General features: G+C 32.3%; 1 protein-coding gene across 1 annotated transcript in view; it reads left to right on the forward strand.

Moving 5' to 3' along the window:
* Nucleotides 1-1,018: 1,018 nt before the first annotated feature.
* Nucleotides 1,019-18,421, forward strand: part of Su(Tpl) (Suppressor of Triplolethal) — a 77,780-nt gene continuing 60,377 nt past the window's right edge. The window contains exon 1 of the mRNA XM_076499496.1: nucleotides 1,019-1,219. Coding sequence (XP_076355611.1) covers nucleotides 1,088-1,219 — 132 coding nt within the window. The 5' untranslated portion in view covers nucleotides 1,019-1,087. The remainder of the gene's footprint in view (nucleotides 1,220-18,421) is intronic.

An 18,421-nucleotide genomic window follows, 5' to 3' on the forward strand; every position in this document is an offset into this window, starting at 1 on the left:
TGGAGTAGAAAATACGAACCTTAAGCAACATAAGGTCAAAAGGAAGACGAGGGTTTCTGTTAAAGAGAAGCGTTACTGGAGACCAGATGCTAGGAAAGACAAACAAAGGAACTGTAAATGTTAGTGTAGACTTTGTGGTGAACTAAGAACAACGTTTGTTTATATTAAAAATAAATATTTTTCTTGTAAAGGGGCTTATGTCATGATATAAAAGACTGTTTAGTATAGATGCTATTATTCAATCTGAATGGTGAATGAATATTGTATGAGTGTTTAGTTTTAATTACAAGAGAGTTAAAAGTAGGCGATTATTGGAAGTAATTTGATTTATTTTTTCAATAACCCTAGGCCCGGCATGGCCAGGTGGGTTAAGACTTTCGACTCGTAATCTGAGGGTCATGGGGTCAAATCCCCGTTACACCAAACATGCTTGTCCTTTCAGCTGTGAAGGTCTAATAACGTGACGGTCAATCCCACTATTCGTTAGTAAAAGAGTAGCCCAGGAGTTGGCAGTGGGTGGTGATGACTAGCTGCTAAATTAGAGACGCCTAGCGCAGAAAACCCTCGTGTAGCTTTGCGCGAAATTCAAAAAACAAAACAAACAGTAACCCTGAATGCTAAGGAGGAAGAGGTCGAGTGTACCTGACCCTCCCGAGTATACACATAAATGTACCCAAACACCAGAGAGACTAGACTAGACCTGAACGCTGTATCCTATTTAATATTTGCTATAGCGTTTTAGGATTTGTTATCAAGAGATTTTGCTTGTTTATTTATTTCAGTAAATACATTTCTAAAGTTAAAAATATTATAACTTTATGATTAATGGAATTTTTTCTAAAGGGAAAAAAGGAGCATTTCTAATCAAGTTCCTGAAAGTTAGTGACAGCTTCTAAGTAACCCAGTTATGACGTTCCAAAATACCATGACACTACCATTTTCCAACTTCAACGTTACGTGTTTCTCAGTTTTTCTCCCCAAGTTGTAGTGGACCCGCCTCGTGAATTTTTATTGGCTGTTTAGTGTAAAGACTCACTTTAGTTGTATACGCCTAACGGAATTGGAAGTGTGGTAGAGTAAAATTGAAATGGCGACGTTAGTAGAGGGACAGCAATATGGTCTTTCTTCACAGGGAAACATATTTAATAACAAATCTTTAATATTTGTAAAATTGACTGATTCGGCACTGAGAAGTATTGAGGATTATCTGAAATCCAGAGTAAGTAAATTGTTTTATTGGATTGAGTTTATGAAAGAGAATTGTTAAAGTGTTGTGATTTGTTTTGAAAATTAAACCCAAACTTTGTATAGCAGCACTTAAGATGTTTGTTTACTAGACGTGATAATAGATAGATTAATTAAACTTATCCATGAAATTACGTCGTCTATAAACGTTAATGTATATATATATGTTTGTGTCAAAAAATCTTTTCATTCCAAACATGGTGCTATTTTGTGCAGTTATTAAATTACTGATTGTAAATGAAATGTATATTTTTGTGACACAGACATTTGACTTGAGAGTACATCAGGAATAAAATACTTAACACAGCAACACAACTAAGTAAGATTATTCAAAATCGTGGAAGAAAGTTGGATTTGAAATATAGGCTGAACACCAGGGGTTACATTCACAATTTATTAACAATAAATAGTTCCTGAAAGTATATGTGAAGTAGTAGACATAATGGTAACTTTTTAATACTATATAAATACTAGTTTCTAACTATCTGCCTGTTATATTTTGTTTGAATTGATAACATTAATAGTTGAGACTGGCTTCTTTTAAATTAAAAAAAAAAACGGTAAGTATGCTTTCCAATTTTATGAAATAAATAATGACATTACCTGTTACCATCATCTTGTTTATTTGTATGCGTTAAAGCAGATTATAGATTCATTTAGATATGCAGATAAATTATTCTAAGTACATATTTACAATGACTTTAATGGTTCTGGAAGGTTACAGGTATCAAATAAGCCAGTATCATGAAGGGGAAAAAAAAGATGCATGATTAAATGTGTTAGTGGTGTTTATTTTCATACAGTCAGTAATGTATCAGTAATATTATAACATCTAGTCATACATTTTCATCTATTAAAAAAAGAAAGTAAAAGGGAAATGTTTATTTATATATATAGTTATTTTATAAGATGAGCTCAGAAATGCAATTTAAGTAGTATAAGACAATTTAACATAAGATAAATTATCAGTAGTGGATTTGTTTACTGAAAAATAATCCTTTGAAGATTTAACTATTTTTAACAAAGTTATTTAACATGGTACTAGTAATATTTTGTAAACTGTCTAGTTAGTCAAGGAGGCCTGACAATACTACAGAATGACAGCTTTGTTGGAAATGGTTTTATAGAAGTTAATGCTTGTAAAATTGGGGTTTGTTGGAACAATAAAAAGAAAAAAGATCGAAAAGACATGTTTAAGCAGTTGGTTTATATTGAATAATATTTATCCCTATGTTAACACTTTGTATATAATTGAATAGAAGAAAGAATACTTTCAAGATATATTTTTATTTTTTTACATTTAGGAAATTTTGACACTAGCTAATAACTAATTCATTGTTTTGTAAATATACTTTTTTCCTATACGTTTAAGTGACCCTGCTTGATTAATTCAAATTAATGAGAAGAAATTAAGTGTTATCTTAATTGGCTGATTAAATGCAATAAAATGATAACTGTGTGTCTTTATACAATAAACTATGTATTTAGTTTTTAACATAATTAAAAATTGACAGTGACTTTATACTGGAATTTTTTACTTTATTTGGTATGAATTTAAAAGTAGATTTAAAATGAATACTTGGCACACTGTAACAGCCTAGGACTTAAAATGTACATGTATACACTATTGGATAATATATTTTCTGATGGCAAGGATAGTTCTAAAAAAATCAAGGAAACAAGTTATTTGAATATGTTTATTTTGATATCATCAATAGAGAATTATGGTTTTAAGGTTTTGAAGCCAGTTTAATTATTATGTATTTAAAAGTCATTAACTTTTAAGGTTTGGCAAAATGTGTTAAGTATGATATTCAAAAATGTGATTTGAGTGTATTAGTTTCTCTGATAACTTCAGTATGTTTGTATTTAACATTAAATATATTATTCATAAATGTTAGTATCATGGTAGCCAACAGTATGCTGTATATATTGTAGTGAGTTGTTGAAATAATTGATAAATGTAATGAAACTGTTATTTTATAGATTAAGGTCTTTTTAAAAGTTTATCAAATGAAGCTAAAAGAAACATTTTATAGCTCCAGGCACAACACTTTAATTTTAAAATGTTGGCAAGTAGGAATACAACTGTTAATACTGCACATCATTTTTGGCATATGTTAATTATTAACTGTTTTGAACACAGTGTAATGTATATGAAACTAGGTAGTTTGTGTGTGTGTATGTCGCATATTCAGCACGTGTACATTATTGTTTCTACTGTATATAACACAAACTTGCCAGTTATGTCTGGTGCTTTGTGCCACATGTAGTAACCAGATGGTTCTTTCAGCTTGCCACAGATAAACAGACTTGTAACAAATTTAATCTGCTCTGAGATGTCTACAGATGCCCATAAAAACATTAAGAAATACATGAATTTTAAACTTAATTTTGTTTAGAATAAACTGTGAAAGAACAAGATGCACTGCCATATGAAAAAAAAATTAACTCTTGAATAGTTAAAGCTTAAGATTGAGTTCTTACATAATTGTGTACTGCACCAAAATAATCTTACTTTTTTCAGTGTATGAGAATGATAGTATATTAGACATGTTGAAGAGTCTTACAGTGTTACTTGAACATGTAAATGATTTTATGAATCTGATGTATTAAGTAACACATTGTAAAATGCATTTATTTCACTTTTCACTATGTTTGAAATCTGGTTATAACCTGTGTCCTTAAAATAGGAAATACCAACCTAATTAAATATTTCACATAATTTTGCCTGTATAGCATAACAATTTAAAATAATTCAAATTGTAAGCAGATGTTTTGCAGAGCAAATTATTTCATATGTTAACATTTCTAATTACACAGGCCTGTAGTGGTTTGTCTTAATTTTTGTGTTATACAATAACTCCTGTGATGAATCCAAAAATGATATTCAGTTTTTTCCATATCATATAGATTTTCACAAAATGTCATCTACTTTTACAGAAGTGAATCATTTTCATTTAAATCGGGTCACATTTTGTTATGCTTAAAATATTGGCAACTGCTGACTATAGATTTTTTCTAGAACAATCATGATATGAGTATCTTATTGTTCATTTAAGAACCCACAAAACCACACCACTAGTATATAAATAATGCATGTTGCATGACTTGTTATTTCTGTATAGTATTTGTTTGAATGTGCACGTTGACATTGTGTTTCTTTTCAACATTGTTTAATTGCCACTATGGTAACAAAAGGCTGTGTAAATGACCCAAACATTCTGTTACATCTGTGATGAATCTGTTGTAAATTTGGTCTAAATAAATATTTTCTTCCCAATTTGTAAAAATCCTTAAGTGATAGAAAAAATGAATATTATTTTTGAAATCTGCACAGCTGAATTAGGGAAAATTGTTATTAAAGCCAAAACAACTTTTATGAAGTTTAAATTCACAGTTCTTTGTTAATTAACATTAATTAATATAGATTCAGAATGTTATTAACTTGTGGTCGAGAATAAATGTGTATTGACCTAATTTGCTGTGAACAGGGTTTTATTTATTCTGCTTTAACATCATGAAAACTAACCTTTTTTTGATGAGACTTTGAGTACTTGTAGAAGAAACATGATAAAAATTCATTTATTGTGAAATCAAAAGATCTGTGAATTTCTTAACTTTTACATTCTTATTTATTTTCAGATTGTTTGCGAATAACCATTCATTTGATTAAAGTGTGTTGTTACATGAAATTCAGCAAATGGTCATGGATGTGAAAATGTTTAAATATTAGTGGCATAGACATAGGTGTGGTATGGCTCATCCAAACACTGCTTGATAATTTCCTTGTCCAGATGTGTGGCATCTCCTGCCAGTCTGTTGTAACTCCAAGACCACTCAATTTCATCCTGACTACACCACTGTGTTATATACAATTTTCGAAAAATCTGATATTTGAGTGTGAAGAAGATTAGGTTTATAAAGGATATATAAATATGGTATAAGTGTAAGACTATCATTCTTGCTCCTGAAGGTTTAGTATAGTAACATATTAATCAAAGCTAGTAGATGTTATTGGTTTGCCTAAAGTTATAGATAACCTTATTTGAAGTACTTTATAATGCCAAAAACTGGGTTATGATACCAGTAGACGATAGAGCATGGGTAGCCAGTTGTGTAACTCTGTAGCTAACAACAAACAAAATAAACAAATTGAAGTACTTATTGTGTTTTTTCTCTAGAAAGTGTATAAATCATCTGCTTTAATAATGATCTTGTTTAGAAGATTTGAGATATAAATCAAGACATGCATATTACCTTGTACTGTTTAGAATTGGAAAAATTAGGGGAGATTTTATTTATTTGCTGAAACATTTAGGGAACTGATCAAAATTTCTGAAAAATAAATTGTTCAATTGAATTTGAATTTGAGAGGCCATGATCAGAAGTTTTGAAAGCCAAAATGCAGACTTGATAAGTTTTTCACATTCTTTGTGAATTGATTATGGTGTGAAATTTTTATTTACTTCTTTCTTGTACTACTGTGTCAGGCAAGTTCTTTTGTACATTCTTATTCAGGGTTTTAATTTTTCACTGCTCAAGATAAGAAACTTGTGATAAGAGGAAACTTTTCTTGTAACTTTTGGACTACATTTTTGAGAAACAGGAGATAGTATACTGGCCTTTAATTGTTAAAACAGTGGTATATACATGTTTTAATGTTTTGAGATTATTCACTTTGCTAAATAAGGCATCCTATAATTCACTTGCCACTGCTATTTTCCTTTGGCTAACTATTTATCAAATTACTAAAATTATTTAATTTTTTTTTTAAACTTTGCCTGAAAACAGCTGATTTGGACAGGTTTTAAGGACATGCTATTCTGGTAATGATATATACACACACCCAAACTCAAGTTTCATTCTGTAGTATGAGCTTGCATCTTGCTTTATAAAAATGTCTTCATCCACAACTATAGAAGTATTATATATGAGCTTGAGTGAAGTACTTTTTTAATCTGTGAAAAAATCAATTTGGTTATGGTGTTTAGCCCAGTATAACATTCTTTTGGTCAGTGTATCAGACAGGCAGTAGCACAGTCTATGTAGGGATGACTTGCATTGTTCATTGAAATGGTATTTTAAATATCTCTTCAGTAGGACCAGAACTTTACAACACTATACTGTCTTTCCTTTTATAACTATATGCAATGACAGGGTAAAAAATTTGGGGAATGTCTGTAAATGCCATAGTAAAAAGTTTAAGTTTCTTGTTCTTTTTTCTGTTTTTGGTATTACATGATAACCCAAAAAACAAAACAATCATATCAACAAGTTTCACTGAGGTGACAGTTTCAAATGGAGTATTTGCTTTTATAAATATTAGCTTGTAATTTTAAAAAAAATCATAATTCTAGTGTAAATGACATCATTACTCCTTGAAGTTGGCTTTCATATATAGATAAACAATAAGTGTTAGAGTAGGAACCTCGTTGTATGTAGAAGTTGGTTGTAAATACAGCCTTTCTTTGTCTATTCAAACAGTGTGAAAAAAAAACTTTTCAAAGCTGAGAAAAATGTAAGGAAGGCTAATATCAATCCTTCAAAAACAATGCAAACAAAATACAGGGTAGCCCGTAAGTTTTTACCCATCCATAAATTTTATGTATCCAGTGTATCTGTGTGCTGTCCCTCATTCTCGCTGCATAATATTATGCGACGCCATGTTCTGTGAGACATTTTCCTCAAGATAGCAGGGGTTATTGTTCCAAATTATGCGGTAACAGCTGCCTTCAATTCATCATTGGTATTATTGAATATAACATAACATATCGATGGGTAAGCACTTACGGGCCACCCTGCAGTAAGAGTGGTATTTGCATCGTGCATATAAAATTTTCTTCGCATTGTTTTTGAAAAATTGGTATTAGCCATTCCAACATTTGCTTTCTTTCTTTTTTAATTCTTTTTTTTTTACTTGTAATATTAGTTTTAAGTATCTCGTATTACAGATTATATATGTAGGTTTAATGGCGTATGCTCTGAAATTCCTTGCATACTTATCCACTGCACATGATGTTAGAGAAAAATTAATTGCTTGCGTATATTAAGGACACGTCTTGGACAAGATTGTTAGTATCGTGTGGCCTAAAGCGCTGGACGACCTGAATTATGCGCGTGTGTACATGTTATACGGCTCAAGTGTGACCTTGAGTTTCGTTGTAATTTGTATCCGATTTATCTGAGTATGAAAATTGTCGTTTTCAGTGGCCAGTTATATTTATGATATAACTTCAGGACTGCAGATAAATAATAAATGTGTAGGTGGTGAGAATAACAAGCTAGTTATTCTTTGTTTTAGCGTGCTGGCAAAATTTTTATGGGTAAAAGTTTTATAAGTAATAATATGTTAGTCTCTTCCAAAAAAGTTGTCTGTTAATAATTAACAACACAGGGTGAAGAAGAGATGACAGGGAAAGTGTATTAAAAAACCAGACAACGAGAATAACAACGTGATTTATTTTATATAATGTAATCAATTTTGACTTCCAAAAGTCCAGATATATTTTCGTTGATAATTATTGACCATTCTAGAAAAAGTAGGTTAAGGTTAAAGCTACTGCAAAGAATTTCGTATCTTTGACTTTATGATAAGCCATAGGTTGAGGACGATAATTTATTTTATTGATGTTTGCAGTTTATTTTATGACGTAGCTTTTCAAAATATCATTTTGCTACAATATATCGGAAGTGTATTTAAAACACCAGTAGTTCGCATATTTCATCAACTATTTAAATAAGTGCTTTCCAGTCAATTTATTTTTCGTAAAAAATCCATATTGTAATCACAATAGAAAAACTTTTATAAGTTAATCGATTAAAGAGTATTGCGTTTAAAGTATTATATGCACAATACTCGTATTTAAAACTATCCTTAAGTTTGTGTTAAAAAGTGAATGTATCTTAAGTGAGAATGTTTATTCGAGTAAAGATTTTCTTAACATCCTTGAAAGTATGGATTGAATGCTGTAGTTTATACCTGGTTTACGTCAGCTTATTCTTACTGTTATAAATTAAGTCAGGTTTTTAATTAACAAGAAAACTTCAAAAACATTTATTTACTTAATTGTAATTGTTTCATTAATTAATTATTAAACGTGATTGGCCCATATTTAGATGTAAAGCCAACAATAAATTCAGCGACCGTGTGGTGTAATTGATACTATGTAATAACAGTATTTGCTATCTTATAGTTATATTACAATTTACGGCTCATTTTTGTGTGTGTGCAGGGTACAGTAGATGAACAGAAATGGGGGGATGTGTGAACTTAAATGAGAACTTAAATTAGGGTGACGAAGAATGCACTATCGAAAGTATACAGTATCCCATGATCATTTATCTCTTTGTATAGATCTGAATCTCAAGCCAGGTGCAGTTATTATACTAATAACATAATCAACACCCTGAGACTGTTTTCACAATTATAAAGAGACTAGGTAGGGTGTCGTGCGGCCTAATTAATCTGCAAGAAATACTGCATTACTAAAATGAGTGATGGTTTAGCAATTTCTCACTTTCTGTAGCTCTGACTGTAGTAATCCAAACAGTCACACATTTTCAGTGAGTGTGCTTGATTGGTTCATCACTCTACTTACCAAATTTCAAGGTAATACATTAAAGGAATGTACGAGATAAAAAAAATTGGTACCCTGATCATTACAACATGCTATTAGGTGTCATATTTGGTCTAAATTTAAGTTCCATGTGACAAATTATTCAACAAAAATCGTTCTATTTTAACCAAAGCCTTTGCACTTGCCTTTCCAAAAAGTCATGAGCTGTCGGTTTTTTATTACGGCTTCACCTAAGAGTAAAGGTATTGGTTTTTATCATTCGGATTAAAGACGGCTGGTTTACATCAACATATAACTTTTGGGTGAAATCACGCACAGTAAGTATTGGTTAGAAAGCAAACTGGATTCGTAGTTTTCAGCACAAGTTTTCAAAAGAATCATACTCGTTAACGGTTATTATTCATTGCTGAATATTATGAAATTCTAAGTAAAGAATGTTTAGCATCGCGTGATATTAGCGTAAGTAATGATGCTTGATACGGCTGTACTGAGTGCATGCAAGTAATGACAAGAAACTTAATCTAGTTTCCATGGTTTTACAATAAAGGAAGTTATTAATATTGTTTTAGATAGGAAAACTACCACCAGGTATTTTATAAAGAACCTGGTTGGTCTGTAAAGTATAAGTCTCAACCGAATTATAGGGTTGCGTTCCTAAAGCTGCGTTATTTTTCTCTCACTTGCTCTGGTTTGTTGGTGTGTAATGTCAGAAAGTCATGGTATCTAATCAAAAACACCTTAGTTGTGAGAGAAATGTACTGCCAAGTTACAGTTGGCGGCCACAGTGGTAGTCACACTTGTAGGGTCGATAAGAATTATCCAGTAAACATTCATTCATTAGTTAACTATGCCGCGTATTTTGTTTCATCCACAACCGTGCTCCAAGTTGAACCAAAAACGTGGCCTGATTAACTAATGAATAAATATCTGCTGGAAAATTCGAATAAACCTTATCAGTGTAACTAACAGTTTGATCACCAACTTTTATTTCATTCCTTTAAGTCTTACACTCAAGCCTATTTGGGCCGCACCTTTTTTTACACCTAGATATTTTTTATTAGATTGTTATTAGAGCAGCAAATACTGTTTTTATTTTTAAGACAGTAAAGTGGTTTTGGTCAGTATAAAATACGCTCGTGATTGTCAAGTCCATCGTAGCTTAGAAAAGTAATACTTCATAAATTGTTGATAGGTTGCAGCCATATAAACATTGGTTTTATAAATAATTTGACAAAAAGAAAGTTAGTTCAAGATTCGACTTGTATTTTCCTGATGGTTTGAACGTGGTTTAGTGACCAGCATGCTCAACTGTCAATATGAGAGCTCATGTTTTCAGGATCGTATACGTAAAAGTTAATCCTCATTTCATGACTCACAAAACCCACTGTTAATGTTAACGTAGCTTAAGGATTGTTAACCAGCTGTGTACAGTTCAGGATTAGAGACTGCTAGTGCAGACAGCCATTTTGTAGATTTACTCTATTTTCCAAAACAGAAATTATTCATTAAATGGTATTTGATTCTTTTTTGAGGAACATGCTATGTTCGCCAGCCCTTTTCACAGACATATCGCTTGGCAACTGCCACACCAAAAAACTGTGCGGAATGATATTTCACAAGCACATTATATGCTACTCCTAATTCCAAATCCCGAAACCGTTTTTCTTCATATGGTGTTTTCGCTGAGAAATCGGACCCTAAATTGGGGATTTTTATTTGTGCATCGTGGGTCGATTGCGCGAGTCATGACGTTTTACAAAGTAAAACTTACTTGAATTATTTTCAATGTATGCCAATAACTTTGGCATCATAACATTGTTTCGAAATCAAACGTTTATATTAAGTTTTAATTTCGAAAGGAAATGTGTAAAAATTAATCAAATATGGAAAATTTCTCGCGTCTCTTGGAAGGAAGCTAATATGGCAAGTCCGTAAGAACTTCTATGTTTTGTTGTGCGAGTTAAAGGTTCGCATCTGGCCTGTATCAAACTATTTATTTGTGTTACGTTTTACAGATTTATGGATAAAACCTTGTCAAGCATGTTATAGGTTTTTGAATGAAATATATGATTGGCGATGGGTAAGCTTATTCACCAGCTATTCCTCCAGTTGATCACTTCAACGTTATAGACAAAAAGTTCAGCATTATTGTAGCTTTGAGTGAAATTTAACAAACTATTCGTTTCTGGCAAAACACAGATATGTAACACGAACAATCAATCTTTTCATATATTTAAGCAAAGTTGTATTGTTCGTAATAAATACAAATGGGACAAATATATCAATATGTTCCCGTTCGCGGATAACATGTAAAAAAAATACAACACAGGGTAAGCATTTGGTATCCGGAATTGCAGGTTTATGAAAGTTAATCCATGCATTTCAACTTGGAAGGGAAAGTGAGTTGTTTTCCCCGATCTTTCACCATTTTACTTTTATTGGCAATTTTTCGGTTTCAAAAATGATTACTTATTTTCTAACTGCCTGTTTCGGTTTTGCGATTTTGACCCAGGTATTTAAAATCAAAAAGGTATCTTATGTGCATAGTTATTACGTTTTGAGCAAATTTTTATTAGCAAATCTAAAGTAATGCAACGGAAGTCAGAATCTAACCTTCAATTTGCAAAATAAAACGAAAAACGCCAACTTTCTCCCTCGGGCCACGTTGGCTTACTTTTAAGAAGGTTGGAGAATTATCCATAAGTACCTAAATCTGGTAGTTTCCGACCTTAGGGCCCAAATTCCGGAAAAACACTATACAGGGAAAGATGGTTTTGGATTCAAAACTGTATGGTGAAATAATATTTCAGGAATTTTTAGGTGCGACGGTCGTCGAGATATCCATGGAAATATATTTAAGTCATACACACGCGAAAAAAGGAACATTAATTTTGTGACCTTTTTCATTGAAAAAGTTTTATTACGAATTTTCACGTTTTTTCTATGAGTTGCATTTTAAGAATGATAGAGATAGAAGAAAACACGGAAGGAAATTGAAATAATCCGCGTTAATTACTGTTCTCTTATTAAATAGTTTGTATAGTATACTAGAAATAAGCTGAATTTGTTAATAAAAGTGTATTTAAAGATGCAAATTTCAGATGAAGAACCAATGATAAACAGAATAATGAGAGAAGGAAGAAAAGACTTATTAAAGACGAAACTGTAAATTATTCCCTCCTGAAGGAGTGAATGTATGTTGAAGGAAGTACGTGTGATATCATATTTTCCAGTTTAATGTAACTATTGTAAAACTGTAGAATATTTGAAGAGAGAACTTTGAATATTTGAGCAGCGCTGTTAATATATGGATATTACAGTACTGATCCGTTTGAGGCGATCTCGAATATAATTCGACTCCCATTTTCAGAAACCATAGGAAAGAAAAAAAAAAACGAGTGTGATAACATCCATTTTTAGGGACGCAAAATCAATACTATAATTAAACAGCCTGCAGGGTAGTGGATTAGTTGCAAGAATTAGCGATGACCTTGTGCGAATATCTGGCGCACGTCACAGACGGATGCTATTTGGACATTCAGGAATGCGGCAGGCTAGAGTAGGGAGAAGGGACCAGTGATCGGCCGCGATTATAAGGCGTTTAAAGTTTTACAGCCTAATTATTAATCAAAAACATCGCCTTTATAATTGGGCCTCTGTACAAGGATACGAAGAGCTAATCTCACAGCTCTGTTTTGAAGACTAATATTTTAAAAGCTGAACTTGAAAAGGCAGCGATGAGTAATGGAATAAAAGTTTGGTTGTAGTTAATTATGAAAGTGCATACTTGGCTCTTTAAATATTTAAAATAAACAAATATTTATTGAATCATTAGTATTTATTAATCTGCGTATGTATACGATAAAGATGCTCATTACTTGCAGCTAATCCAAGTTAGAATCAAATATAAAGGCCAAAAAAATGTGTGTTAAAGAAGGAGAAATAGAATTTATTTTGAAAATATCGTGTATTATGTGTGGTTGCGAAATACCTTCAACTAGTAAATACAGCAAATTAATTCATTTTATTATCACCGAGTTTTTGTAGCGCAGGTTTTTTTACATTAATCGATGTAGTACAGGTTTAAAAGGCTACAATAACAGATGGATCATTAAGTTAGTTACTTTGGAGCTCGCCATTGAAGTATCATGGAAACAGATTCGAAATATTTCTGTAATGAGATATGGTTTGTTTTCAGTTGTTTCATTTAAATTGAAATATCTGACTGGTGTTTCAGCCGAATTCACTAACCGATCATTGATCCGTTAGTTCTTCCTCACAGAAGCTTAATTATAATGAGATTTAAATATTTAGGTTAAACTGCCTTTTTTATATACAGTAAAACCTGTCTAAACCGAAACTACATAGGGCGGAAAACTGTACAAGCCAGAAATATCAAAATTTTGCAGTATTATCTTAAGAATTCTCTGATAAAAGGCCCTCTATATGGCGGAACCTGCGTAACGCGAACGGAAAACAATTTTTCTCCTACCTCTTCTATTAACAAGTAGGATACCTGAGTAAGGCGGAAAAAATGTTTTTGATTAAATATTAATTTCTTATTTAACTAATTTCTTTAAATATTAAATTATTGTTTAATTAATAATTTGTTAAAATAATAAATTCTCGGACATTTTGTTACAGTAAGAATTGGTTAAATATATTTGTTCTTTTTTCTTCCGTCATTATTCCAGATATCGCTATTCGAAAAAACGATTGACTGTACTTTTGATCGCATTTGCTGATGGGAAAATTAGAAAAAAAAACATAGATAAAAACGAAAATCTGCGCTGTTTCAAAAATTTAGGGAAGAATCAACTTCCTGTGGAATAGAAAGCGAATAATAAAGCGTGGATGACAAGTGCTATATTCTGGGAATTGTTTTAACAAATTAAGCAAAACAAATGGAACAAAAAATTGAAATATTCTACTTTTCCTAGATGATGCAACTTGTCACCCAAAAGTGCAACTTTAAAATGTTTAAGCTTTCTACCTCCATGTACAACATCAGTTCTACAGCCACTAAATAACGGAATTATACAGTGTACTAAATTGAAATACAGAAAATTGATGCTTCAGCATATTGCAAACATGGATGACTGTAAGAGAGTATCTGAAATAACCATGAAAATTGACGTATTAGATGCAATTGCATTTTAAGTCATTCAATCAAATGCGTAAAAGATGAATGCGTAATAAAGTGCTTTTGAAACTGGATTCATTCTTGATAATGGCGGAAATTGTGGATGAGTTGTTTGTTATGATGATTCTAGTGAAATCCAAACTTTAAAAAGATTGATGCAAATGATTCTGTGAACGCGGAAAGTTTTGTGAATGTTGACAAGAATGTTTTGACAGAAACTGATAAAGTTGATTTTAAAATCTGTATTAGAATCGTAAGATGGTAACAGTGCGAGAGATTCAGAAGATGAACAAAATGGAAAAAACAGTGAGTAAATAGAAATTCCAACTTCATTGCAAGTGCTTAGTCATATTAACGCTATCAAATTGTATGCAAAAATGAAGGGGGAAAATGAACGTCATGAAAAGGCCATAGAATTGGGTTCTCTTTTAACCGCATGAGAAAGCCCATTAAAAAATCGAAACAATTGAAATTGGACACTTTCTTCAAATAAATTTGATTAAGCTTTTGTGTATTTTGAATGTCTGTTTTTGTTCTTCTAATAAATATAGCATAAACAGTATAACTTTATTCACAAACGTCTTACTTCCCTTGAGTCAAGCAAGTATAACGTTCCACTCAAAAATTATGTGATTAAGGAAATGCATGTTCACTATGTTTAAGCCGGAAAACCTGCTTAGACCGAAAATTTTACTCGGTCCCGTGCGATTCCGCCTTAGACAAGTTTACTGTACATTATATTGTACGATTCATTTGTAAAATATTTAAGTGTAAGATAAGAGGTTTAATCGAAATTAGGTATAACAATGTAAATGTTGTGTCATACTTCATGTTTGACTAATATCACTTCTTTATGTTGTACTGTATTTAAGTACAGTACGTTTAATACAAGTGTTATTAAAACAGTAATTAAATGTCATAAATGATACTATATGCATTTATTAGAAACCAACATGGAACGTAGGCAACCTCATCGATATGCTTATAGGAAAAGTTAGCGTAAAGAAGTATTTCATTGTTCATTTAAAAATGTTTTATTATCGTCTCTGGCCGTAGTGTTTCAACTAACTGGGATTTGGTTTTATGAGGCATCAAGCATATAAAAATGCCTTAAAATATGATTTTAAAATGTTCCACACACTACTTTAGCATGGTGATATAACGACTGCAGCTATTAGTTGAATAAACTTTTGCAATTAAATATAAAACTATCAGCGTGAAGACGTCCATGGCTATTAATTTTTTGCCAATGTTATTCATTTTTTCTACGAATCTCATTGAATTGTCAGACGATCACCATGCTCATTTTACTAAGAATGCAGTTTGTTACGAGAGGCCAAATATTAGACAGTGAATCGTTTTAGTCTCTGGTTAAAATATTTGCACCTCCCTAAAAAAATGTCATAATTTACAAAGTCTCAGTAAATGTATATATTTTTTCATTTTTGGTATGTGTATCAATGAATAATATTTTACAACACTCTCATTTCATTTGCTTGCTATATTAGAACTTTAGTAACACATACTACTGGCATCAGACTTTTAAATAAAGACGTAATTTATGGTATACTAGTTGGAGTATATGTACCCTGGACGGAAGTTTCGTACATTCATGATTGATGAAAGGTTATCTTAGGACATGAAATATTGCTTCCCTTATATGTAACTGGGAAAGAAAACGCCCATAAAAACTTGCAAAACACAAAATGTGAAATCGCTAACTTCGATGTATTTCCGCATGGACCCAACAAACCTTCTAGTCAAATGTTGTAAAGATCCGTCAACAAGGGTGAAATAGTTGTAAAAAAAAAAAAAGCCCCTGAAAACTGCAAAACGCAAAGCTGAAAATTTATTTGCATCTTCCTAAGGACCTAATGAACCTTCATACCAAATTTGGTGAAAATCTATCCGTAGAAAGTGAGGTAGTGGTTAAATTAAAAAAATGCCCATAATAACCTTAAAATGCAAAACTGTAAATTTAATTTACCCACGTACGGTCGTAATTGACAATCATACCAGTTTTGGTGAAGCTGAGTCCACACCATGCGAAGCAGTTACATAGACATACAACAGACAGAACCGTTAGTTATTTAGATGCTTTGCCCATAGTGCTCCTTATGGTGGTATAATTTATATAGAACCTGTGTTTCGTTTGAATGAATTATAATCCTTGTACAGGTATTCGCCCTCTTTCAGTTTTGCATTCCAAAGATGTGACATAAGAGTTAATCGCTCTATCCCCTCCGAGTGTGGGTATTATTTAAGTGTTGCATGTACATATGAACATTTTAAACATTTATTTATTTACTTTGATTTACCTAGAAACGTGTGAAGCATGAATGACACATTCCACGTATTTTTGGTAAAACTGCCTGTGTGTGTTCATATGTGGCTGTATGTTTTTTTGTAAAAGTTTGTCTTTTCTTGGAAGATTTCTTGGAATGTTTTCATCTTTAAACTAGTTAGTATCTGTTTATATATGGAATGTATATAGTATGTTAGTCACTTCTGTCTTCATTTGTTAAAAAAACAGGATAGTCTACTTTTTACTGGTTTGTTTGGTTTTGTATTTCGCGCAAAGCTACATGAAGGCTAACTGCTGTCCCTTAATTCAGAAGTGATAGACTAGAAGGAAAGCAGTTAATCAACGTCACCATCGCCATCAGTTCTTGGGTTACATTTTTACTAGATTCACTGGTGCGATTCACTGTCATATTATAACGCCTCCATGGCTAAGAAGACGAGGATATTTGGCAACGGGTTTCGATTCCGAAATTTGCAAATTGCGAGTCCAGTATCATAACTACTCAACATGTCGGGCGTAAAGGTTGCCGTTTGTAAGCATTGTTTGAACGGATATTGCTAGTCACGTTTATGCAGGGCAACTTCCTTCATTAATGTTTGTTTGTTTTGAATTTCGCGCTAAGCTACTCGAGGGCTATCTGCGCTAGTCGTCCCTAATTTAGCAGTGTAAGACTAGAGGGAAGGCAGCTAGTCATCACCACCCACCGTCAACTCTTGGGCTACTCTTTTACCAACGAATAGTGGGATTGACTGTCACATTATAACACCCCCACGGTTAAAAGGGGCGAGCATGTTTGGCGCGACGGGGATGTGAACCCGCGACCCTCGGATTACGAGTCGCACGCCTCAACCCACCTGGTCGTGCCGGGCCCCTTCATTATGTGTATACTACAAGTATCTGCTCAATCTAGTGATTATGTCGACGACGAAGTTAAGCATTTTGTGAGAACAACCAAGAGACCTTGAAGAAGTGAATTTTTTTATGTATTAATGGTACTAAGAGATTTTAATACGATTGGCTGAAGACAGACATGATATTATCAACAGACCGGGAGAATGTAATGACCTTGTTCCCCCTCAAAACATTGTTTAAAGAAACTATCAAAAAGTTGTATACTTGTTGAAGTTCTTACGACTGTTTTATAATTAGATTGATTTCAGAATGATATGGAAGAGGTTTTGAAGATGTGGCTGTGAAGTTAAATTTTTTCCAGATGCCTTTAAACCTAAGAAAATCCGAGGAGGTTAAAAGGTAAAAATAATCGCACCATTATCAGCTGAAATCGCCAATGGTCAAAGGAGTATCTTGCATTAGAGGTGATAAACCACTTTGAGATATTGGATATTGTGGGGAATGACACTGAAAATATAAAATAGTAGTCTCATTCAAAAGACTGTAACTTTACTAATGTGATCCAAAAGAAAAAATATAGAAGCAGTTACACCAGAAAGAAAAAAAATGTAAAAACTAGAACAGAAAACAGAAGAAAACCAATAAAGACATTCAACTGAAATGTGTTTCAGGAAAAGAAAACCTGATAGACAAAAAAATGCAAAGAAAATTGTAGGTTTAAAGATGCTGTACAATAATAGAATGATACACGCGAAAATTACAAATGGCATTGAGGCAAGAATATTGTACAATGACGACAATTCGCCATGAAGTCGTTGATGTACTGTTTTAATTTATAAAGATTAAAAGCGTTCATTGCCGATAAAGATACAGAGATCACATGGATGGAGGTTGAATTTGCCATCAGGAATATGAGTACTTTGGAGGTTACTAGTTTTAATAAGGTCTGTATTGAAATACTTCAGAGTACTGGCAACATAAGATTTCAGGAACTTACTGAGATACTTAAACAAATAAGTATGATCCCAACAGATCAATGTATATCTAGGTTTGTCATACTACTTAAGAAACCGAAAGTATTACAATAGAACGAATACCGAACACTTAGGTAAATGAATATTGTGTTAAATGTGTTGCTGAATATCATATTGAGATCTATAAGAAAAAAGGTGGAGAACGAGATTGATGACAAACAATATGGTTCTTCACAATAATAGAATCAAAAGAAGCAGTTTTCAATCCCACTCATTAATGAAAGGTTTGTCGAATTGTAGAACGATCCACGTCTTTGTTGTA

Source organism: Tachypleus tridentatus, chromosome 4, assembly GCF_004210375.1.
Source record: "Tachypleus tridentatus isolate NWPU-2018 chromosome 4, ASM421037v1, whole genome shotgun sequence".
Lineage (NCBI taxonomy): Eukaryota > Metazoa > Arthropoda > Merostomata > Xiphosura > Limulidae > Tachypleus > Tachypleus tridentatus.